Genomic DNA, 25,182 nt, shown 5'->3' with positions numbered 1-25,182 from the left:
TCCAGAGGGCCTAGTCCAGTACCGTGAGGGCTCCTCAGCTATTGGTCCATTGTTTTGTTTTTTAAGACAGTTTCTCTGTGTCATAGTCAGACTTTCTTTGGACTGCCAGCTCCCAAATAATGACATGGAGACTTCTTATTAATTATGAAAGCTTGGCCTTTAGCTTAGACTTGTTCCCAACTAGCCCTTATAACTTAATCCTTTTTTATTAATCTACGTTCTGCCACATGGCTCATTACCTTTCCTCCATACCATATATTGGACCTCCCCATGTCTCACTGGTGAATACCCGGAGTCTCACATTCCTCCCCAGAAGTCTTGCCCATCCTCTCTTTCTCCAGAAGTTCTGCCTATCCTCTCCTGCCTAGCTATTGGCCATTCAGTTCTTTATTAAACCAATCAGAAGGTGCCTTGGCAGAGACACATCTTCATCATGTACTAAAAGGTTATCCCACAACACTGTGTAGTTCTGACTGTACTGGAACTGGTGCTGTAGACAAGGCTGGCCTTGAACTCCGAGATCTACCTGCCTCTGCCTCCTGAGTGCTGAGATTAAAGGCATGTACCACCACTGCCCAGAGTATCTAACATTTTTAAAACTCAAGAAATTAAAAAGAAAAAAAAATCAGCCAGTCAATAATGGGTAGATAAATCGAACAGAGTTCTGAAAAGAAATAAAAACTGCCAATAAATATATGTAAAGTGTTAATGTTCTTAGATGTCAGGAAAATTTAAATCAAAACTATATTGAGATTCCATCTCACCACAGTCATAATGTCTATCATCAATAAGACAAATTTGAGACTAGATAGTTGACTCTGTGGTTAAGAGCACTTGTTGCAAAGGACCTGGGTTTGATTTTCAGCACCCACATGGAGGCTCACCACCTCCTCTAGCACAAGGCATGCATGTAGTACACAGATGTACATGCTGGCAAAATACTCCATACAATAATGAAAATCTTAAAAAAAATTACTGTTCAGGATGTGGGGGGAGGGAGGAATCCTTAAACAATACATAATGAATATATAAATTAGGTCACCAACCATGGAAATTAGTATAAAAGCTCTTAAAAAATATGCTGGGCAGTAGTTGCACATGCCTTTAATCCCAGCACTCAGGAAGCAGAGGCAGGCTGTTCTCTGAATTCAAGGCTAGCCTAGTCTACAGAGTGAGTTCCGGGACAGCTAGGGCTACACAGAGAAACCTTGTCTCCAAAAACCAAATAAATACATATGATCCAGCTGTACACTTCCGGGAATATATCCAATGGAATCAGATACCTGCACAATATTCACAATAGCCAGGTTATAGAATCAGTATATATGCCAAGTTGTATTAGTCAGGGTTCTCTAGAGGAACAGAAGTAATAGAATGAATATATATATATTAAGTCTACACACACACACACACACACACACACACACACACACACACACACACGGATAGAGAAGGGATTTATTGGAATGGCTTACAGGCTATGGCCCAGCTAGTCCAACAATGGCTGTCTGCCAATGTAAGCTCCAAGAATCAGGTAGTTGTTCAGTCTACAAAGCTGGGCATCTCAGCTGGTCTTCAGTATATGCTGAAATCCCAAAGAAGTAGGCTCCACTGTCAGTGAAGGAATAGGCTTGCAAGCAAGAACAAGAACAAACGGGCCAAAAAGAGCTGCTTTCCTCCATGTATTTTATTTAGGTGTAATAGAAGGTGGGGCCAGATTAAAGGTGGATTTTTTCCATCTCAAAAGATGACTAAAGATATATGTCCCCGCCACAAAAGATCCAGTTTAAAAGTGGATCTTTCCGCCGGGCGGTGGTGGCGCACGCCTTTAATCCCAGTACTCGGGAGGCAGAGCCAGGAGGATCTCTGTGAGTTCGAGGCCAGCCTGGACTACCAAGTGAGTCCCAGGAAAGGCGCAAAGCTACACAGAGAGACCCTGTTTTGGAAAAAAAAAAAGTGGATCTTTCTACTTCAAATGATTTAATTTAAAAAATTAAAAATTTAAAATTCAGTTTAATTTAATAATTGAATTTAAAAAAATTTAATTTAATTTAACTTCACAATTGTATGCAGATGCTTGGGTTTTAGTCAGTTCCAGATGTAGTCAAGCTGACAACCAAGAAGTCCACCTTTTTTCACCTTGGCACAATTACATCTCCTCATGTCATGCTTAATTTCCAGATGAAAACAATAACCATCATATTTATCATAATTACACCTAACATGATATAACTATCCAATGTACAATTGCAAACACATTATATATTTAACCAGGTCATAATTATGCCTAATGTGATATAACTATAACTATCCCTCGTACAACTACAAACAAATTATTAATTTTAGAATGGGCAGCAATATCACTTGAGGAAATTTCTTGAACTTAAATATAACCTCTTATATTCTCTTAATTTCTGTCACAGCACATGATAAACTGAGGAAAGAAAGCACAAATATCTGTACAAACACATTTTAACAAAATATGACAGAAACATGACAATTATAATCCTCATTTCTGCAGTTGCTTATATGGCCTTAGCTGGTATTTATAACGACCTTTCTCTACTACCCACTTAGTATTTCTTCCACCCTCAGTAAGCACCTCAGTAGGTCTTGGCTCTTCTCCTAGAGGAGTGACCCACACCTTCATTCCTGACAGGTCTGTGCCCTTTGTTGCACTCTCTGGATTAGGCTGTTGTAGTTTTCCATTGACTTTAATCACAGGACATGGTGGCACCAAGAGATGCCATAAAGGATCTCCTGCATCCAGATATAATTTTTCTTACCTCCATTGTGGAGAAGCAATCCAAATTCCTCTTGGTAGTCTGGATCAACCATCCCTCCTAATACTGTTATTCCTTTCTTAGCCTGTTGGTTTAAGGGCATCAGAAATCCAAAGTGGCCAGTGGGATGTCTTGAGCTTTCAGGTCAGTGAAATTGTTGTTGTTTCTCCTTGTCGGAGCACTGCCCCCTTGGAAATCAAAACTTCTATGCCAACAGAACTTAAGGTTGAAGGAACACCCATCAACAAATGAGTAAAGAAAATGTATATATACACAATAGTCTTACTCAGCCAGAATGAAACTGCCATTTGCAGGGAAAATGATAGAACTGGAAATCATATTAAGTTAAAGAAGTCAAACTCAGACAAAACATTTTTATGTTTAATCTTGTGTTCATAATAGAATTTTTTTATGGAAGGAAGACTTTGGGAAGAGGGAGGAGAATCAGAGTAGGTTGAGATGGAAGATGAGTGAATTATCAAAGTACAATTTGAATAAAGGGCAAAAACCAAATGGTACCAAAAGGGTGGTTCTGGAGGTGTTTATTTTTGTTTTTTTATTTTTTGAAACAAGGTTTCTCAATGTAGCCTTGGCTGTGTGGAACTCACTCTGTAGACCAGGCTGACCTCAAATTCACAGAGATCCACTTGCCTCTGCCTCCCGAGTGCTGGGATTAATGGCATGTGCCATCACCACCCAGCTATGTATGGTTCTGGAGTTTTTGCGATCTAGATATACAGAGAACCCAGAAGCCCTTTCCATATAGCTAATCCATGTCCAGGCCACCTGGATGGCTGAAGATCCAGGCCCTACTGTCCTTTTGCTTGACAGCAATGCCATGGGGCATCTGTATTAGAAAAACATAGCATACTTGTTTATTTTGTAATACTTTAGGGACATTTAAAACTAAACCCAATGTCTATTACCCTACTTTTTTCTTAAAATTTTTTACATATTCACATATTTTATCTGAAAGTTTTAGAGTGTATATGTACTCTTATAAGTTCATTATTATTCTTTCTGGGGTCTCTTTCCCCTTCCTTGTCTTTTTGTTAAACTAGTCTGGTAGAACTTGGCTTATTAAGAGAGTATTTCTGTTCACTCAGGGCAGAAATCATATAGTAATTTGAACAGGGAATATTTAAAACTTTATTGACTAGATGGGTTTAAGCTACCAAGGCATATAAAGAGATCTAAAAGATCTGAGTAGCAGACAGGGAGCAGCTTCATCCCTGCCAAAGCTGGAGTAGAGTTCTGAAAAAGGAAAGGTGTCCATCCCCTGGCAGTGTTCCTCCAGCACCCTCTGCTGACTAAGTTTAGCATTGTGCCAAGTGTTTGCAGGGTCAGCTCCAGTATTGCAAGCAGAAGGAAAGTCAAGAAGTTCACATTCACTTAGGAAGCACAGCATAAACCTTCATGTGACAGCTAGGCGGGTGATGCACACCTTTAATCCCAGCACTTGAGAGGCAGAGGCAGGCGTGTCTTTGTGAGTTCGTGGCTAGACTGGTTTACAGAGTGAGTTCGAGGACAGCCAAGGCTACACAAAGAAACAAACAAAAAACAAAAAAGAAGGAAAGGAAAAAAAAAAGAAGTGTTGTTAATTAGAGGCCTTGCTGTTCAATGGGTGGGAGATAAACCCTAAGTAATTCAGAAGCCTTAGAGGATGCAGTAGGGTATCCCCTTGTAAGTAAAGGACAAATTATAGCATTTTACTCCTCTCACCACTAAGAAAAAGGCACAGAACCTGATAGAAAATTTGCAAAGAATAAAGGCATATATCCCACATTTGTGAATGTGTTCTATCCCATACAGTGAATGATACAAAAGTCACGTGCTTCGTGTAGGGCCTAAAGTAGATGGGGTTCCAATGAAGTCTAGGCAGTGAAATAAGTGTCGTATGCGTTGCCAGCCCAACAGACCTGGTATTAGAGGTGGGGAAAAATAGATGTGCAGTTTTCAGGGTCTCTACAAGAGAATCATAATACAAACTGTAAGAACATGAAACAAGGCTATATATGCCATCACCATCAGAGAATCATAACTATTTTAAAAGATTAAAATTAAACTAAAAATGCCCCTGCTATGCTACTAGCTCCTGGTGGAAATGGAGCTTGAGACTACTCAACTAACCTTGAGTCCCAAACCACCAAACATTGTCAAGTTCTGTCAGAGCATCAAGAGGGTCAGCAGCAATCTATTGTATGCTGGAAGTGGTTTATTTCATTTGGGTACAAGCAGGCCAGTAGGCACAACTGGCTGCCTGGTTTTAGACGTTATGGCGTGGCTTATAATGTGTTGTCTCAATATTCAAAAACACAAAAAATGGACTGCATATGCACTATATTCCAGCTCAGGCACCCTGAAAGACATGTTGAAGATAAATCCAAGGGATAAAACTTGGGATGATTTACTTGGCCATCCATGTTGTATGGATGGGGAAACCAAGGTTAGAAAACTTTAGACCTATAGACAAAGGTTGACCAATCTGGAATAAGAAAGGTCAGAAGACTTGGCACCAGGAGTTTTTGAGGCAAGGCATATGGCTAGGTCTATGGTATAGTCTTAAGAGTATCTCCCACCTATGAGCATCCACCACAGGCTGCAACCAACAGCCATGTTATTAGAATGACTTGGCCAATTAACACATATCAGCCTTTGTTCCATGCTGTCCCAGTGCTAACACATAGTTGCTTTGAATTTAGTAACCAGAAGACTTGGTTACTGGCATCATCTTTTATGAGCAGTCACTTGGTGGCAGGTTGGCAACACTGAACTCCCCGTGCTCTGAAAGGTAGAATAATAGTTTTTTCTCTTAGAGAAATTATCTCACTGTGTGGCCAAGGTTGGTCTTCCTCAAGTGATCTTTCTACCTTAGCCTCCCAAGCAACTGGACCAAAGATACATGTTACCATGCCTAACTATGCAGTGATTTATCTGAACCAAATCAATACAGGGTCCAAGCATGGGTTCACCTTTTCCATTTTCAGTGCCTCTATCAGCTCCATTTTCCATGAGTGCTCTGGGAGCTTTGGAAGAGCACATAAGCAAGTGGGCCCACGTCTTCAGAAATACCTGTCAAAGTGGCTGTGAGCACAGATGTCTCAGTCACACTGCTTGGGATTGAGTCTTAGTTCTGTCCCTTACATACAGCTCAAGTTAGCTAGTTTGTGTGTGTGTGTGTGTGTGTGTGTGTGTGTGTGTGTGTGTGCACAAGTGTGTGCATGTGGAGGTAATATGATCTCAGGAGTTAGTCCACTACAGTTAGTTATTTGTCTTTTTTTTTTTTGAGATAGGGTCTCTCACTGGGACCTGAGACCCAACTTAGGCTAGGCTAGATAGCTAATGAGACCCAGGGATCCTATCTCCACATCAACCAGCACTGGAATTATAAGCTTGCACCATACCTGGCTTTTTACATGAGTTCTGGAGATCAAACTGAGGTCCTCATTCTTGATCAGCAAGCATTTTACAAACATTTACACAGCTCTCCAGCCCAGGGTTATTAAAAATAAAACCTAAATTAGGCATTTGTATCAGTGATGTTTTCCTGAGCTCCTGATTATTCTATTGCAGTATTATTCAGTTTAACAATTTCCTCAAACCCTTAGTACTTATAAGATGTCTCCAAAATGTTAACTTTGGGTTTTCAAAATATTCCAAGTGTGCACACCTTTGATCCCAGCACTTAGGAGGCAGAAGCAGACAAATCTCTGTGAGTTCGAGGTCTACAGAGCTAGTTCCAGGACAGACAAGGCTACATAGAGAAGCCCTGCCTCAAAAAAACCAAAAACAAACAAACAAACAAAAAACAGATGCAAATTCCAAATAATCACAAATAAGTATTTCATAATTATATAGATCTGACTTCTGTTAATTTGAAGACACTTTATGTAAACAATTACTGTAATAGTCTTATGCCTTTTGATTGTGTTGATAGTGGCTAAATAGTATAGTGAATCATTTTCAAAGGTTAGCTAATTCTGTAAGTTTTTTGTTTTGTTTTATTTGAGACAGCCCTGGCTGTTCTAGATCTGATTGTGTAGACTAGACAGGCTTTGAAACCACAGAGATTCACCTGCCTTTACTCCCCAAGTGTTGGGATTACAGTCATGTACCAGCATGCTTAGTTCTTTAATTTATTTTTCAATGTTTAATTTTTTTTAGCTTCAAAGGTGACCAAAAAATCCAGTGTTCATTATTCAGTATTAGCTGAACATGAGAGGACTCAATCACTAGAAACAAAGGTAATTGTTTGCAAGTATGAGTAATTCTAAATAGATAATCTTCGTTTGTTAACAAATACATAATAAGTATCATGGTATATGCTAAAAACTACAGATACAATGCTTTAAAAAAGTTCTTATTCTGCATAGCACATGGTTTAATTTGGACATGTGGTAAGGAGGATGAAACATCCCACACATCTGCTCCATGTGTGCAGTAAGTGCTGCCTGTGATAACAGTTAGTTTCATGCTCCCTGAGACCAAGAGGAGGGATAGTCAACCAAGCTTTGTGCTGTTGCAGTTTCATTCCTGGATAGGTATCTTTCTGAAATGTGAAAATTGTGTCTGAGTTCAAATGTAATGGATCATTAGGAGTAGGCCAAACTGAAGGTCCCAGCTTTAGAGAGTAAGGGAAGGATACTGAGAATTTTTAAAAGATCTTGAAACGTTTGTGAGCTAACCAGTTTTGGTTGTACATCCATTTCTAAAAGAAGAGGTCATGTCACTGAAAGCCTTGTTAGGAAACAGTGGTGGAGTTCACCTCATGGTGGAGAGAATGGACTCTGGAGCAAACTGCTTTTTCAGATTCTATCCTAATTTTTGTTTGTTTGTTTTTTGAATTTTTGCTATTTTTTTTAAGACAGGGTTTCTCTGTTCAGCTCTGGCTGTCCTAGAACTTGCTATGTAGACCAAGCTGGTCTTGAACTCATGGAGATTCATCTGCCTTTGCCTCCCAAGTGCTGGGATTAAAGGCATGTGCCACCGCTGCTGGGATCCTATTTTTTATGTTATTTTATTTATTTATTTATTTTTTTGAGGTCTTACTATATAGCCCTGGCTGGCCTGAAACTCACTATATAGACTGGACTTACCCAAACTCACGGAGATCTACCTGTCTCTGCTTTAATTCCAGGTGCTGGCATTAAAGGCATACAGTACTATATCTAGCAAAAGCTATTTTAAAGTTTTATTGCATATTTATTTATTTATTTATTTTTGTTGAGGGAGATGCACATGCCGTGGAGCACATGTGGAGGTTAGAGGACATCTTGCAGAAGTTGGATCATTTTCCATCATGTGTGTCCCAGGGATCTATCTCAGCTCTCTAGGCTTGGTGGCAAGTGAGTCATCTCGCCAACCCTCAACCTAATTAAAAATTAAACTCCCTGTAGTAAAGTAGAGATAATATCAGGACCTATCTCTGATATTACTAGCTGATTATTTGGCCCTAGGATTTTTAAAAGTCTTGTACTTCGTGAAATATTTTAAAGTTGAAATTTAAAACATTCACCATAAGTTTCTAATGTTGCAAAGAACATGATTCTAGTATATTGTTAATATTGACATTTTAAAAACTGTCACGAAATTTAAAACACATCCACTGTGATTCAAAGTACACTCTGGTAATTTGATATCCACTGTCACCCTTTAAAAAACACATGAGCAAAATATTCAATAGTCTGAAATCTTATTGAATTCCTTTTCTTGAATACTCCTCCACAGAATTTTTAATTAATATAATTTTATGACTAAAAGTCTGTTCTTGGAACCATAAACTATTTCTCTGCAGTAAAAATATGACTATAAATGTTAAATTTTCTGTGGTATATGACCAAGTATTAAGACATCTTCTTTTAAAATAATATTAATGTACACTTTTCCAAAGCAAGAGATAAATTATAAATTTGGAAATGAACATTAAAACACAAAGTACCATTGTAAACAAATCCAATGAAATGAGTGGAGATGCTTTTCTCCTTTTAGTGGATGGATCTGTCAGTGTAGATTACACATTGCTGGAATGAGGACCAGGATTGCTGAACTGTATTTTTGTTAATTTAATAGATCAATTAACATTATCAAGTAGTTTTTATGATTTCATTTTCTTTATGACTGGCTTCTACTTAGAGTTGTAAATTACGGGCCTCGTTCTCATTCATTATCTTCTGAGATGAATGACTTCCAGCACAGAGGCTAGAGGAAACATTCTGAGCTCTTACCTGCTCTAGCCCCATGATCCAGCTGTTCAGTCTAGAAAGACTCTGTCTAGCTTTGTAGGAAAATGTGGTTCTAGGGCTGGGGGTGGCTCAGTGAGTGGTAGAACATTTGTTCAGCAAATACCACAGGAAAAGAAAAGAGAAAGGTCATAAATAATGTAAAACTTGTGTCCTCACATTATCTCTGATAAGCTGTATCAGAAATGCACTTGGTTTATAGACATGTCTTGTGAATACATGTTGTGATGAAATATTTTTCCTTTTTTCCCCAGAATCCTAAGTCATTAATAACCCAGACACCAAGAGGATCCATGGAGTTCTCTCTTCAGTCCTCCATTACTAAGCTTACAAGTCAGCTCTCTGTTGGTCAAATACAGAGCAGCTCATTGGCTCTTCCCAGTTATTTAATTTCACAGAGTGACCAGGAAGCTCCAGTCTTACAGAAAATGGAGCATATGAAAAAGCACTTCCTAAAGGAAAATACAGCTAAAGAGGATGAGGAAAGCTTGAATCTTAAAAGAAAATGTATTACATGTAGTAATTCTCCAGAAAAAGCAAGTAAACACATAGCACTGGAAGAAGATAGCGATGGGGCTGAAACCTGGCTAAACTCTGAGGACACAAGAGTGTTTGGAAAAGAGCTTTGTGATGTCAGATATTTGGATGATTTGGCAAAAGTCCAGCTAATGGATGTGCTCAAGCAGGCAGAAGCCCTGGTTGTGACACTGATGTATAAGGATGGTTCCACACAGCTCAGAGCCAACCAGGTTAGTAAACAGTAGTGTCACATGCCTGTAGCATTAGCACTTGAGAGACTGCTGGAATTTGGGATCAGCCTGGGAAACACAGTGAGACCTCATTTCAAAACAAATCCTCTTTCTGATTTCAATAGGAGAGCTAGAAATAAGATTTTAAGTCTTCCTGTCCTCACTTTGGTAAATGATTCTGACAATGTAAAGTTCCTGTCAATTCTAGGCAACTGATAAACTGCTCCACTCCACCTTCCACCGGTAAAGCATGAGGTGTCAGATTCTCTACCTGCTGGAAATTATCTGTCTTTCTGTTCTAGCCACCCTTGTGGGTGCACTGGCATTCTGTTGTACTTCTGAAGTGCGTTTGCTCAACAGTGATGACCCTGAGCATTTTTTTTTATGCACTTATTGCTCTTCATGTATCTTCTTTGGTGAAATTCAAGTTTTTTGCCTATTTTTAAACCAGTTTATGGTTTTTTTCTATTTTGGATATGTAAGAGTTCTTTATATGGTTTTTTATATGATTCAAGTCTCTTAGAAGATGTGTGATTTGCAGTTTTCCCAATCTGTGGATTTTCATTCAGATTTCTTGAGAGTATCTTATCAAAAGAAAAAAAAAAAAAACCTTAAGTCTAAAGAACCTCAAAAACGTGTGCTTTTGTTATCATATTTAGAATGTTTGGGACTTGGGGAAATGGCTCAGTGGGTAAGAGCACTTGCTCTGCCAGCATGTGGAACAGAGTTCAAATCCTCAGCAGTCACAGAGAAAGCAGGGCACAACTTTGCATGTATGTAACTTCAGCATTGGGAGACAGAGACAGGGGGAGCCTGTGTGCCTGCTAGCCATCTAGCCTAGCTAAAAGACTGATCTCTCAGTTCAGTGAGGACCCTGTCTCAAAGCAATAACATAAAGAGCAATTGAAAAAGACATTGGGCATTCTGCTCCGACTTCCACATAAACCCCCACATTCATGTGCATGCAATTCTCTCTCTCTCTGCTTTGTCTTCCCTAGTTCAAGCAGATTTGCCCCCGTTTTATTCTTAAGTGTTTTGTAGTTTTGGCTCTTACATCTAAATCTGCGATCCATTCTAGTTAACCTTTTTACAGGCTCTGAGATAAGGGCAGAAATTCACCCTTTGCAGGCAGTTATTCAGTCATCCTAGCTCTATTTGTTGAAAATACTCTTTCTTGTTTACTTTTCTTAGTGCTTTTATTAATTGCTTTTCTTGTTACTGTGAGAAAATACCTGACAAAAATAACTGGGAGGAAGGGTTTGTTTTGCTCAAAATTTGAGAGTATAGTACATCATGGCAGAGAAGACATGGTGGCGGCAACTTGAGATAGTTGGTCATATTGCATTCACAGGAAGCAGAGATAGATGAATGCTTGTCTTATCGGACTCTCCTTTTTACTGTATTCATCCCAGGACCCCAGGCATCAGATGATGTCACCCACATTCAGGGTAGGTCTTCCCTGCTCAGTTAGGCCTTTCTAAAAGCATCCTTATAGACACAGTAAAGAGGTATGTTTCCATGGTAGCTCTAAATCCAGTCAAGCTGACAATCAAGTTAACCATCATAGCACTTTCTTTGAAAATCAGGTCGCTGTAGATCTAAGGGTTGGTTTCTGTTTCCACCTCCTTGCTTTATACCTGTTTTGTTTGAGACAAAGTTTTACTATATACCCCAGGCTGGCCTTGAACTCAAACTCACGACCATCCTCTTGCTTCAGCTTTCTGAAGGTTAGGGTTATAAGTATATGCTACTTCACCCCAGTCTCTCAGGTTGATTTCCATATGTTTGATTCTTTTCTTTAATCTTTGTGTCTGTTTTATACCAGAAACCATACTGTCTTGGTTACTGAGATTTGTAATAACTTTAGAAATCAGAAAGTGCGACTCCTCCATCTTCCAGTTGAGTTAATCCTTTTCAAGTTTATTTTGGCTATCAGGGTTCCTTTGTACTTCCATATAAATTTTATCATTATTTCATTATGTCATCAATTTTTGCAACCATCCAGCTGGGGGTTTGATACAAATTGTGTTGAATCTTTCTTTATGTTTTGTTTTGGTGGGGAAGCCTTTTTTTTTTTTTTTTTTTTTTTAATCTCAAGGACAATTTAGTTTAAAAGAAAGACGCAAAAGAAAGAAAACTGAAATCTTGGCAACTGCCTAGAGGGTGGATATAGAGAAGAGGAAGAAAGGAGAAAGCAGTGGCATTTGAGTTAGGCTAGCATGGAGCTCATTTGCATAGTGGGTAAGCTGCCACATGGTGGAGAGGGACTTTAGAAAAATGGTAAGGAATCCCAAAATGATGAGGAAAGCAGGCTTAGAACAGAGACAAAAAGAAAGGGAAAAGTTCCAGGTGTTGGCAGCGTACACCTTTAATCCCAGCATTCAGGAGACAGAGGCAGGCAGATCTCTATGAGTTCTAGGCCAATCTGGTCTACAAAGCAAGTTCCAAGTTCCAAGACAGCCAGGGCTGTTACACAGAGAAACCCTGTCTCAAAAAACAAAAACAAACAAACAAACAAAAAAAGAAAAGGAAAAAGAAAAAAAGAAAAGGAAAGGCAAAGTTATGCTTTTCTAAGTAGTCCAGAAAAGAGGACCGGCCCTCTAGTTTGTATCTCTATACCTATAGTATAGACTGTTGCAGCTCTCAGACCTCATCAGAGAAGTTTCTTTGAGCAGTGGATAGTGGCTAATGTAAAAACACACAACTGGTTAGAGGTCAACAAATAAGTGTCTGTGGAATTCTCAACACAGATGGTACATCTATATCATATCAAATCCCCCCAAGGCTCAGAGACCATTGTGGAATAGGGAATAGAAAGATGGTTAAGAGTTACAGGTCAGAGTGGACTGGACATGACTGGATTATAGCACTGCTGAACTATAACAGCTGTGGTTGCCAGCAAAAGACCCCCACAGGATCAAGCAGCCAACAATTCCAGCATGGATGGGGAGGAGTTCCCAAGCTTCCACCCCTAGCTGAGAAACTACTGATAGCTGGTGGCTACTGAGGGAAGGAAAGTCAATCTTCTTTAAAGACATGGTCCCTGATAGGTCGACCATGCTCTAGTGGATGGTCCATACCCATGAGTATATGGGCAACACAAATTAGACTCAGTGTGTTATAAAAATAAAAAATAGCCGGGCGGTGGTGGCGCACGCCTTTAGTCCCAGCACTTGGGAGGCAGAGGCAGGCGGATCTCTGTGAGTTCGAGGCCAGCCTGGTCTCCAAAGCGAGTTCCAGGAAAAGCGCAAAACTACACAGAGAAACCCTGTCTCGGAAAACCAAAAAAAATAAATAAATAAAAAATAAAAAAAATAAATAAAAAATAGGACAGGACAGAGTGGGAAATGGAAGTGGGTCCAGGGGGAGTTAGGGGAATCAGTGGGGTGAGTATGGTCAAAATATAAGGTATGCATGTATGAAATTCTCAAAGAATTAGTGAAAACATTTAAAAAGAAAAGAAAAGCAGGCAGATTTATAAAGCTGCATGGCTGTGGCTCTGTGTGCTAGGAGGAGGGAATTCTGGGAAAGAAAAGTACATTATCTCATTAAAAGGATAATTATTCCTCCTGTGTATTTAGCATAGCTTAAGGTGAACCTGCCTTCCTGAGAGATGGTCCCTCACCAGGGGATTGATTTACTGGCCCAATTGCATTGACCCTTTTGTTTTGGTTAGCTTGGAATGTTAGGTCTTCACTCAGGCCAGAGAAATAGCTTTCCCTTCTGGGCCTCCACAGAGCCCTGATCAAGGCTACTGTACCACTCCCTTCTCTGAAAGGAAGAAGTATTTAATATCTAGACCAGGGATCAGGGCCCCCAAACACTTTGATTTCTGTTTTTGAAAGGTAACTTGTTGAGTAGAAAATATTAGTTGAGCTCTAGGTGTGATAGTGCATGCCTGTAATCCCAACACTCAGGAGGCTAAGGCAGGAGGAGCACGAGTTCTAGGCCAGCTCGGGCTACATAGATGACCCTGTCTAAAAAGAAAAATCAGTTGGGGGATGGAGAGATGACTCATTAGACAAAGTTCTTGCTGTTCAAGCATGAAGACCTGTGTGTAGATCCCCAGAACCTATATAAAGCTGGATGCCAGAATCCCAGGGCTCCTATGGAAAGATGGGAGGCAAATACAAGAGAATCACTTGAAGCTCAGGGGCTGGCATACACAGTGGCAAACAGCGAGAGACCTTGTCTCAAACAAGGTGAAAAATGGAGACCAACACCCAAGTTTGTCTTCTAAACTCCACATGTGTGCTATGGTATGTCTGTCCCTGAACTTACATGTACATGCACAGATTTCTTAAATGGCATTTTTTTTTAAAGTTTCATTGTAGATGTTACTCCTTTGTCTTATAGCTTGCTCTCATAAAGCAATATATCTGTTTAATTTTGTAACTTTGTATTACTTTGTCTTCACAGACTTTAACTTGTTCTGTTAAAGGAATTGTAGTGTTACTAAAAAACCATTTGGACATCAGCCCTCTGATTTCCCCAGCCCGAGGTAGTGCTCTGGGAGAGGACTCCACATCCACAGATCACTGTATCTACATACATACCGAGCACTTCCCTTCGTGGGGCCTAAAGAAAGAGGCACATAGTCTATTTGTCAGGTAAGAAATCTGTAAGATGAATATAGGCTTGATCCTGAGGGTAGCTGCTTTGAGGTGATATCCCTTAAGAGAAGGGACTCAGTAGGTGGTGAGTAGGTCATGGGGGCTCCTCCCTCTTGAATGGGTTAGTGCTGGTCTTTCAAGAGTGAATTTTCACACTAATGGACTGTTATGAGGTGAGGCCACCATGTGCTCAGCCTCTTCTATCCTTGGCTGGTTCCTTTCTGTCTCTCCATCATGCTGTGATGCTGTGAGAGGCCTCTGACCAAGCCAGTGGCATGCCGTTTGGACTTTTGCAATTGTGCACCAAATAGACTTTATTTAATTGTGCCTAATATGATAGTGACTTTTCTGGCTTTTTAATTTTCTTTACATTTATTAAAGCTTTCTGTGAAGAGCTTTTCTTCATCAACTAGACTTTTTTCACCTTATCACATCTTTACTCATGTGTTATTTTATCATTTAGGCCTTTTCTGAACATCTGGATAAAACAGTATTCTAGCCCAGCACTGTATACAATCTCTATCTTCACATTTCTCTATAATGCCTGTCATCATCATTCACTGCCTCCCAAGTGCTGGGATTACAGGCAGGCCACAAAGCATTTACATGGGTTCTGGGGATCTTTCATAGTTAGCTTCAGCTGTCAACTTGACATAAACCTGGTTATCTGGGAAGAGGAAACCTTTACTGAAGAATTGCATTGATCATATTGGACTCATACCATGTCTATGAGGCATTTTCTTAATTGCTAATTGATATAGGAGGGGACATCCCACTATGGATGGTGCCATCTCTGGGAGGGTATGTCTGGGCTATGTAAGAAAGGTATCTGAACATGAGCCTGGGTGCACGCCAGCAAGCAGTCATTCTTCTAGGGTCTCTGCTTCAGTTTCTGCCTCCAGGTTCCTACCTTGACTTTCCTTGATGATGGGCTATAACTTGTAAGATTAAGTAAACCCTTTTCTTCCCAAGTTGCTTTTGGTTATGGTGTTTGATCACAGCAAACTAAAACAGATCTGAACTCCAATCTTCATGCTTGTGTGGCAAGTGCTTTTTCCACTGAGCCATCTCCCAGCCCATAAGAAATCCTTTTGTTGTTTGTCTTATCATGATAGACTTCATCAAGCCTAAATGTCTCCCTAGGAGAAGGCAGTGTAGCTATTAGATCTCTTTACCCTGGATCTGTATTTTAGCATGTGTCAGGGAGGTCCCCACACCCCATTTTCTATCATTCTTCACTTCTTCCTTCCCTTCCCTTACCAGTCTATCTAAGCCAAGACCCAATGCTGTTGGCACTTTGACCTCCCTACCATCTTGGCCTCCTGTTCTAACAAACAAAGCCAGACCACATAACTTTCAGAACACTATACAGTGCTGTCAATGGAGCCAGACAAGCCAAACCCAATTACACATCACAGTGTAAATGCTCACTGGGCTCCTAGTTTCTTCCTTCCTCATCCCATCAAAGAGCTCTTTTAATGTATTATTGCATTTCTGCCATGAAGAGGAACTTACAGTTTGGTGGTTTAGGGCTTATCTCCTGGCAGTAGCAAGATAAAGTATCAGAACCCAACCTTAACACTTATTAGATGTAACATCTCTGAACCCAAGTCCCTTCATCCACATACTGGATGGAGTTCCTGCCTTGTAGCACTGTGATTAAGTTTTAGTGCAGTAACCTTGTGAAATGTTAGCCTGGTATCTGCACACATCTGATAAGTGTTAACTGTTACCCCATATGCAGAAGCTCAGGAGGTGATGGAAACATGCTACAGTTCAGCACAAGTGGGCCCTTCTGTGAAAGGTGTATGGATAGGCTGCTGGTCCAGAACAGCCCTTGAGCAGGTTGCACAAGTTCTGGGAAGAGAAGAGTAGACAAGAAGGAGCATATGCCATATCCAATAGTATGAGTAGAAGTAGCACAGTGAAATGGCAGAAGGAAAGACCTGGCATACTGAGAGGTAGAATGATTGGAGGGGCTTGGGCCAGGTCGAGTGTGTGTACTCTGCATAAGAGCTTCAGGAGTAGAAGCTCTGCTCAGAGATAAGCCTTGAGTCCAAGCTTCACAGTGTATGAACTGTATATATGAAGTAATGCCCACTTCGCAGGATTCTATAGTTAATTGACGTGTGTGTGTTGTGTAAGGATAGCTAGTTATTTAATATTACAACATTTTCCCAAGATTTGAATTACTATCTAAATTGGTGAATTTTCCCTTGTCTAGGAACATGCTGTTTTGGACACTTAGATGTAAATGCCCTGTTGTTTGTTTTAATGCCAAGGACTTTGTGAGAACAGTACTTCAATTCTTTGATGAAGATGATACTTGGAAGCATGGTAAGCCACCATTCTCATTGTCCCTAAGATTTAGAAAGGTGGTCAGGCCACCATGTCACCTGCTCCAGGGCGCCTGGTCTCACAGATGCTGTTTCTTCACCTGCCATGAGCAGGAAAAGTCACTTCCCCTGATGTGTTTGGTTTATACTTGCTTTTGTGCCAGTTTATACTCCTTTGGTGACATAAGTAGGAAAGAATGACCCATGAAGCACAGTCACATTGGGCTTTATTATTACCACCAATGGATACAGACAGTAAAAATTAAGCTATAGTAAGATAGCATCAAACAAGGCAGGGCATTTATTACCTTTAAGAGAGTAGGGAATAGCTAGGTGTGGTGGTGTATGCCTTTAACCCCAGCATTCAGTAAGCAAAGGCCAGCAGGTCTCTGAGTTCGAGGCCAGCTTGGTCTACAGAGCAAGTTCCAGGACAGCCAGGGCTACAAAGAGAAACTCTGTTTTGAAAAACCAAAAGAAAGAGAGAGAGTAGGAAAAAACTAAACATGACAAAAGCATTCACTGTTGAGTCCTTGAGTTTTAACTGTAAACATTTTCCAAGTTATCTGTGTTTTAAAATATTCTTAATAAAATGTTGAGAAAAATTATTATAATTTCTAACACACACAAAATTACTCATCACAGCTTGACCAAGATTCAACATACAACTGATTTTTGTCTTCATTTTTGAAACTCTCCATTGTTCAAGCCACCAACCCCTCAGTATTTTGTAACAAATCTCAAACAACATAAGATTAAGCTTTAATATTTCAATTGTGTGAGAATCCTACGCTCAAGGCAATGCCATCACCTCCCCCAGTGTGAGCAGTAATCTTTTTGTAATACTAGCTGTCCTGACAGTATTCCAGTTCCCACACTAGTCCTGTGATGCTTTTGTTTGTTTTTTTTTTTGTGTGTGTGTGTGTGATGGTAGAAGCTGTTGATTGTCATTCTCTAGGTTCCTTAATTGCAACCTGGCAAGATCCAAAATCCGTTATACTTTTTCTGTTTTCATGTGTGTATATTTATATGCATGGAGGCACACATGTGTGGGGGTGCATGCACACATATATGCATGCATGTGGAAACCTGAAGTTGATGGTGGGAATTATCTTTAATTGGTATTTTACCTTATTCATTAAGTTATGGTCTGAGTCAAACGCAGAGTTGGCAGATGTTACTGGTCTTAGGTTTCTGAGTGTGAGGCCAGCTTGCTCTGGGAACCCCACCTCTTGCCTTCTGAGAGTACAGGCATGCTGCCACACCTGTCTGACATTTACATGGGTCTGAGAATTTGAACTCTGGTTCTCAGGCTTGCAAGGCAAGCACTTTGACCACTAAGCTGTCACCCCACTCCATTTCTTCATTTATTAACTAGTTCTGTAGAGAGGATCCCTTCATCATCTGCCTAAGTGAACTTGAACTGGACACTGCTAGATGGAAATTTGGCTCTTTCTCTTTACTTATCTTCAAAATAATGAATTGTTCCACAGAGTAATTGTATCAAGTAAAACTTGATACAAAACACTTTTAAACTATGGTTATGATGAACATGTGGGTTGGCTTTACTACTTACTTATGTTAAGTTTTAGTAATATTTAAATAAGATATACTTATGTATGTACATTACTACAATAACAGGTTCCTTGGGAAATGGCTGAGTGCAGGGCAGGAAATGCCCAGGGTTGTGTATATCGCAGCTCAAAGTTCCTCAAGTCAAGAAAGGTCAACTTTATAAACCATCAAAGATATGTGTGCCAGAACAAAACATACCTATTAGGTTGAAATAAATGGTGAAGAGCAGAGAAGGCAAATCTGTATGGCCACTATGGAGAATTCTATGGACAGACCTAAAAAACTAAAAATAGTAATTTGTCCTGGCAGGCTTCTGTTTGTCAGTTACAAACATTTACAAGGATCAGCATCCAGAACATTTGGTACTGTCCAATTTCCCAAGGTCCTTTCAAAAGATCTTTCTGTAGAACTCTTACCTTTGGAACATCAGAGATCAGTCAGTGTTACCAGACAGTGTCATGTGAAGTCAAACATTGCTGTCCTGGGGGCACAAGCATCCAAAATGAAAGTTCCAAATATGCCTACATCGGTTGTCTTGGCCATAATATGGAGAAGTCTTGACACTGGCTGCTGTGATAAATATAAATCTCTCTGACTAGTATAATAACTTAAGGATGCCAGGAAATCTGACATTTAATGTGATGTGATCCAAGATTATAGTTTTATTTAAAGGTCAGTGCCTTTTTGTTTTTAGTTGTCTTGTGGGACTATCTTATGTCAGGGAATACTGTACTGCCTGGCCTACACTGCCTGCTTACTCTGACACAGTGACAGGATACTGTGTGAGCTCAGGTAGCTCCTACCCTATTCCTTGACTCAGGAGGCATGATTCTGAGACCATAGTGAAGCATTATGAGTGGTCTGGGAGACAAGAGACAGGGGAGAAAGTGGAAGAGAAGCTTTATCACCTATAATGGCTGAAAAGCCCAAATTGGGAGAGAACAGTTGTGGGGAGAGAAAAACAGGGACCTGAACCCAGGATTCTGACTTCATTAAGATTCATGTTCCAAGTGAGCTTGGACTCCCTATCCTTTCTCAGCTATTTGGATTCTATTTCTTTGATGTGATGCCCATATCAACCAGCCATGTAGGACCTGGGTGTATCGAGCCACCTTCCCACAAGGTAGATATTCTTGAAGAGGACTGGAGAGACAGCTCGGTAGATAAAGTGCTTACTGTGGAAGTGTGAGGACTGAAGTTCTGATCCAGAGTCCCCGTGTAAATGTTGATAGGTGTGATGGTATGTCTACCATTCTAGTACACTCAGAGGATGGAGACAGGATCTCTACAACAAGCTGGCTAGCTAGAGAGCCATACTGAGGAACTATGGGTTCAACTGAGATACCTTGTCTCAATAAATAAGATGGAGAATGCCTGGGGAAGACTCCTGACATCAGCCACAGGATCTACATGCATGCACTTGCACATGCACATGCACATGCACACACACACACACACACACACACATCATATACACACTTGCACGGCACACACAGACCACACATGCAGATACACACAAAAAAGAAAAAAAGAAATTCTTTTTTTTCTTGTGTTCACAAAGTCTTGTGCGCTGTGGTAAGATAGACCTGACAGGCCACTAGCTCAGAAATTTGACAATGACTGGAGAAATCACTTAAATCAAGACTTTATGACAATAACCAAGTGATTATTTAGAACATATGTTATATTAACACACTTTATATATGCAGTTAAGTGTGACTATTTTTGTCTGCTCATTACAAAGCACAAAACTTGTCATACTAACTTACTACATTTTTTTAAAAAAAGAAATTCTTGAGAAATAATAGTCATTTAGGGGTACTTAGTTCTGTAGTTTGAGAGGATAGCAAAAATTATTAGTCATTGGAAAATTCATCTTTCAGGGGAGTTGTTTCTTTTTATTTGACTTCTTTATATAATATATTTTGATTATGTTTTCTTTCCCTAACTCCTCCCAGATCTTTCCTCACCTCTTCTTTCAAAAAAATCTCACAAAACCACAGAAATGAAAATCAAAACAAATAAACAAAAACCTATCAGATTAAAAAATTGCGGGGTCTGGAGAGATGGCTCAGAGGTCAAGAATACTGCCTGCTCTTCCAGAGGACCCAGGTTCAATTCCCAGCATCTGCATGGCTGCTCACAGCTGTCTGAAACTCCAGTTCCAGGAGATACAACACCCTCACACAGACATACATATAGGCAAGACACCATTGCATACAAAATAAAAATAAACAAGTTTTTAAAAAAACCATTATTAAAAAATTGCAAAACAAATTGAAACAAAAAGTCCACAAAAAAAACCCTATAGGTTTTTTATTGGCCCACTACTCCTACCCATGAGGCTTGTCCTAGAATGTGGTTGATATACCCAGTGACACTCCATTGTAGAAAACTGATTCACCCTTTGCCAGCAGATATCAGTTGCAGATAGCTTCTTGGTTAGGATGGGGCCCTGTGCCCACTTCCCCCTCTCAGTGGTAGGATACTGTCTGGATTGAACCTGTGCAGGCCCTATGCATACTGCCACAGTCTCTGAGTTCATGTGTGCATAAGTCCAGTTGTATCTATAACACAGTTTTCTTGGAATCATTCCTCACCTCTGGTTTTGATAGTCTTTCTGCTTCCTCTTACACACAGATTCTTGAGCCCTGAGGGGAGGGGCTTGATGAAGATGTCCCATTTAGGATTGGGTGCTCCAAAATCTCTCACTCTTTGCACATTGTCTAATTGTGGGTCTCTCTGTCAATTCTTATCTATTGCATGAAGATGCTTCTCTGATTAGTGTTTAGTGAGACAGTGATCTATGGTTATACCAATATTAGGAGTCATTTTATTGCCAAGTTCCTTTAGCAGAATAATAAGTTTCCCGCCAGGCCAATGTCCTATCTAGTTTCAGGTTGTTAGCACTTTAGTAGTGTCAGGTATGGATTCCATCTCATGGACTGGGCCTTAAATCCAATCAAAAAGTGGTTGGTTACTCTCATAACTTTTGTGCCACTGTTGTACCAGAATAGCTTATAGGCAGGTTGTTGGGCGGTAGTGGTACACGCCTTTAATTCCAGCACTTGGGAAGCAGAGGCAGGCAAGTCTCTGTGAGTTCAAGGCCAGCCTGGTCTACAGAGTGAGTTTCAGGACAGCTAAGACTACACAGAGAAACTGTTTTGAAAAACAAAAACAAACAAAACAAACCAAAACAGAAAACCTTATAGGCATGTCACTGTTGTAGGTAACAGTGTTTGTAGTTGGGTGATATTGATGATTGCCTTTATCCTTTGGTAGAGTACAGAATACCTTCCAGTACCATGAATACAGTAGAGGTTAAGCTTCTAGTTTGCCACCAACTTGACTTCTCCATGTTCAGTAACATAAATAAATGTTGTCTTCAACAATAGGGCCTTACCATCTCATTGTGGAAAGCAATCAACAGCCTTGACAATAGCCTATGATGTTTGGGAGGTTCCATGGGACTGCTTTGACCAACAACTCAAAAATATGTTACCCATTCCTAGCACTGGAAATTTTACTTGGTGACATAAGAAATCTGTTTGGGCTGGACAACGGTGGTGCATGCCTTTAATCCCAGTACTTGGGAGGCTAGGCAGGATGGATTTCTGTGAGTTCAAGGCCAGCCTGGCCTACAAAGCGAATTCCAGGGCAGCTAGGGCTGTTCCACAGAGAAACCCAGTCTTGAAAAAAAAAAATCTAGTTGGAACATTGTCTACCCCATTATGATGATTCTATTTAGATTCTTTTCTTGTATGTATATATTAGAAAGCTTCTATAGTAGTAGGTTTCCCTGTGGCTTTTCAAAGGCCTTTAGTGTTACTTGTCTCTCTCATATTTCCTCCTTTACCCTGATCTCCCATTCTCCTTCCTTTTTAATCCTTCTATTCTAGTTCCCCTCTGTCTCCCCATAACACTGTATTCTATTTTCCCTTACTTGGAAGATCATCTCCATCCCCCTGGTCCCTTATTAGATACCTAACTTCTGTGGTTATTTAAATTTTAGCACACATATCAAAGGCTTAAAAGCTTAATATCTACATATAAGAGAAAACATGTAATAGTTGTCTATTTTGGGTCTAGGTTATCTCACTCAGGATTTTTTTCTCTAGCTCCATCCATTTACCTGCAGAAAAAAATTCATTTTTTCTTAACAGCTAAGTAATATTCCATTGTGTAAATATACTGCATTTTCATTATCTATCAATTAATGAACAATTTCTGGCAATTATGAATAGAGCAGCAATGAACATGATTAAGCAAGTATTTCTGTAGTAAAATGTGAGTCCTTTGGGTATATGCCCAAGAGTGATATAGCTGGACCTTGAGGTAGATCTATTCCCAGCTTCCTGAAAAAACTTCACACTTATTTCCACAGTGACTGTACCAATTTGTATTCCCACAGCAATGATTTGGTGTTCTCCTTTGCCATCATCCTTGCCAGCTGTGCTCTTGTTTGTTTTATTGATGTTGGACATTCTGACTGGGATAAGATGAAATCTCAAAGCGTTTTTAATTTTCCTTTCCCTAGTGGCTAAGGATGTTGAACATTTCTTTGTTTCTCAGTCATTTGTGTTTCATATTTGGAAAACAACAATTGTTTGTGATTTGAGGGAATACTAAGTGACCTTTTCCTCTACAGTTGCAGGTTTTGTAGGACTAGATCCCAGAGTTGCTGCATGGCTCATAGATCCTAGTGACACTGCACCTTCATTTGAAGATTTAGTGGCAAAACACCTAGAAAAGTCCATCATAGTCAACCCAAGTAGTACATGTGGTGATACCGCAAGAAATATTGTGGTAAGATGTTTAAGATGAGGTTCTATCTACCTTAATACAACCCTGACTTTTTCTACTTCATAGATAATCTAATAGTAACAAGAATATTGCTAGCACCCGTTTTCATTTCATTTGTCCCATCCACATCCTTTTGGCTGAAGTGTTTCTGGTAGAGGTCAATGAATAAAGTCAGAAGAAGATATCCTGGGAAGTCTCATTTACAGTGTAATTTTTCTATGAATTCTCCAGTGTCAGTAGCACCTCCTCTGTGAGCAGAGAACTGTCCTTTTGTAACTCTTTAGCACTGGTGACATGTTCTTGTTGACTGACTTCCTATGACAGCCACCTCAGTCTACATGGAGAGGACGAGGTGAGTTTTTCCCAGCCCTCTTATGCTGGGGCTGCCCCTGGTCTTCAGGAGCTACCTATCCTGAAGGAGAGGTGTAGGGGAGCAGTGTGGTCATGGCCAGAACCCTCCACTCAGCCACATGGTGGAACACTGCAGGTGAGCATTCAGATGGCCAAAGGCATAGCAGATGTGAGAGCCTGCACACTCTGCCCTTCATCTTCTTAACTACCATATGTAGAGTATTTGTGTCCCATAGAGATAGACTCTAAATACCAGAAACACTGTATCCTTGAATTTAAAAAGAGGTATACCAGAAGGTCATGAAATAGATTGCAGAATCAGAGAAGATATAATTCTTACAAGAATAGGAACCTGTGGTTCTGGCAGCCTGGGGACAGTGGCAATATAGGAGCCAAGATTCAGTTTTAGAACTTGTATCCCTCTTCCCTCTCTAGTCCTAATCTACCAGGCAAAGATTCTCCAAACAGAAGCTGATATAACTACAAGAAATTGTCCACCTGTCCCAGTTCACATATAGTTATACTATATGTGCAATGCTACTATTCACTCATCTTATCCAGGGTGTAATTGATGCCATTGTTCATTTGGGATTTATGACTAAGTCTAGTTTCTTCTTACCATTCCCACATATGATTCAGGGGTAAGATGGCTGCATGTAATGAAAATCAGCTATAGAGGGTGTGTTCCTCTAATGCAGGCTGGCCCAGATGCTTAGTGATGCTGTTGAGCCAGCTCCAAGTCTCCTGTTCTCTGTTCCTCAGGTCCCTTGTCCTTGCCTCATGAGGATAAGAGGCAGCTTCAAGTGCAATTCCAATCATGGTTATTGGCAAGATGTGGCTATGTAGAGCCTTGCAGTGCATGAGAGTTAAGAGGTTGAAGTTGGGCCTTTAGTCTATGGGATCTGCTTCTGTATCACTCTGAAGAGGTGATTTGAGTTGCTCAGAATGGAAGGGAGCTCAGATAGAAGGAATGGCATGGGGACGGCAAGGCCTCCTAGAAAATTAGCTTCTTAGAGGGGACAACAGGGCAGTTTGGGAAGGAGAAAGGAGGCTTTGGGATCCAGGTTCCTAGGGCTGTCAGGGGGCTGTGTCATGCCAAGGAACAGGCCTGTCTTAGAATGGTTCAAAGTGGAAGCTTGTAATCACTTTGGAGTTGAAAAAGCTGCAGAAAGCCATGTGGCATTGTTCTAGGTGGTGGCATAAATGTGGTCTTCTGCCTCATATCTCCTGAATTGTTCATGGGAGAGCCTGTTGTGCCTGCATCATGAGCCTCCCAGAGATTACCTGGAGTCTGAGTTAATATTCAAAAGCAAAGAACCTTTATTGCAAGCTCGAGCTTGGGCTCTCTGTCCATTCTGACACAGTGTTGGATTAGGGAGAGCATTGAGCTTAGTTATTGCAGGGTTTTTAAGGAGTAAAGGATGGAAGTAGGGGAATTCCAGATTCAAATGGGGGTTGAACTCCTGATTGGGCAGAAGTGAGGTAACAGAAGTCTTGTCAAACAGGGATTGATACTGGCATTGCTCCACCAATGTTGTTAGGCTTCTTCAAGCCAAGATCAGGAAATGACTGAAGAAGCATGCTAGCATATATCTAACTAGCAGTCACATATTTTGAATTTCTTCTAATGTGAGGATTTAGCAGAGATAAATCTGAGCAGTCCAGAGTTTGGGGTTCTTTGGCAGAGTGGGATGTTGAGTAGAAGATCGTGAAGATCCCTGTTAGGAAGGACACAG

At 40.3% G+C, this 25,182-nt stretch overlaps 1 protein-coding gene across 4 annotated transcripts in view; it reads left to right on the top strand.

The window, feature by feature from the left end:
- The window catches only part of Poln (DNA polymerase nu), a 148,946-nt gene that overhangs the window by 16,138 nt on the left and 107,626 nt on the right, over positions 1–25,182 (top strand). For 3 of the 4 annotated variants that reach the window (XM_059275704.1, XM_059275703.1, XM_059275702.1), the window contains exons 3-7: positions 6,948–7,027; positions 9,277–9,771; positions 14,191–14,381; positions 16,609–16,721; positions 22,941–23,098. In XM_059275704.1, coding sequence (XP_059131687.1) covers positions 6,948–7,027; positions 9,277–9,771; positions 14,191–14,381; positions 16,609–16,721; positions 22,941–23,098 — 1,037 coding nt within the window. The remainder of the gene's footprint in view (positions 1–6,947; positions 7,028–9,276; positions 9,772–14,190; positions 14,382–16,608; positions 16,722–22,940; positions 23,099–25,182) is intronic. The other variant, XM_059275705.1, reaches the window with a different exon arrangement.

This window comes from Peromyscus eremicus, chromosome 10 (genome assembly GCF_949786415.1).
Source record: "Peromyscus eremicus chromosome 10, PerEre_H2_v1, whole genome shotgun sequence".
Classification (NCBI taxonomy): domain Eukaryota; kingdom Metazoa; phylum Chordata; class Mammalia; order Rodentia; family Cricetidae; genus Peromyscus; species Peromyscus eremicus.
This window is presented reverse-complemented; position numbering and strand designations above follow the sequence as displayed.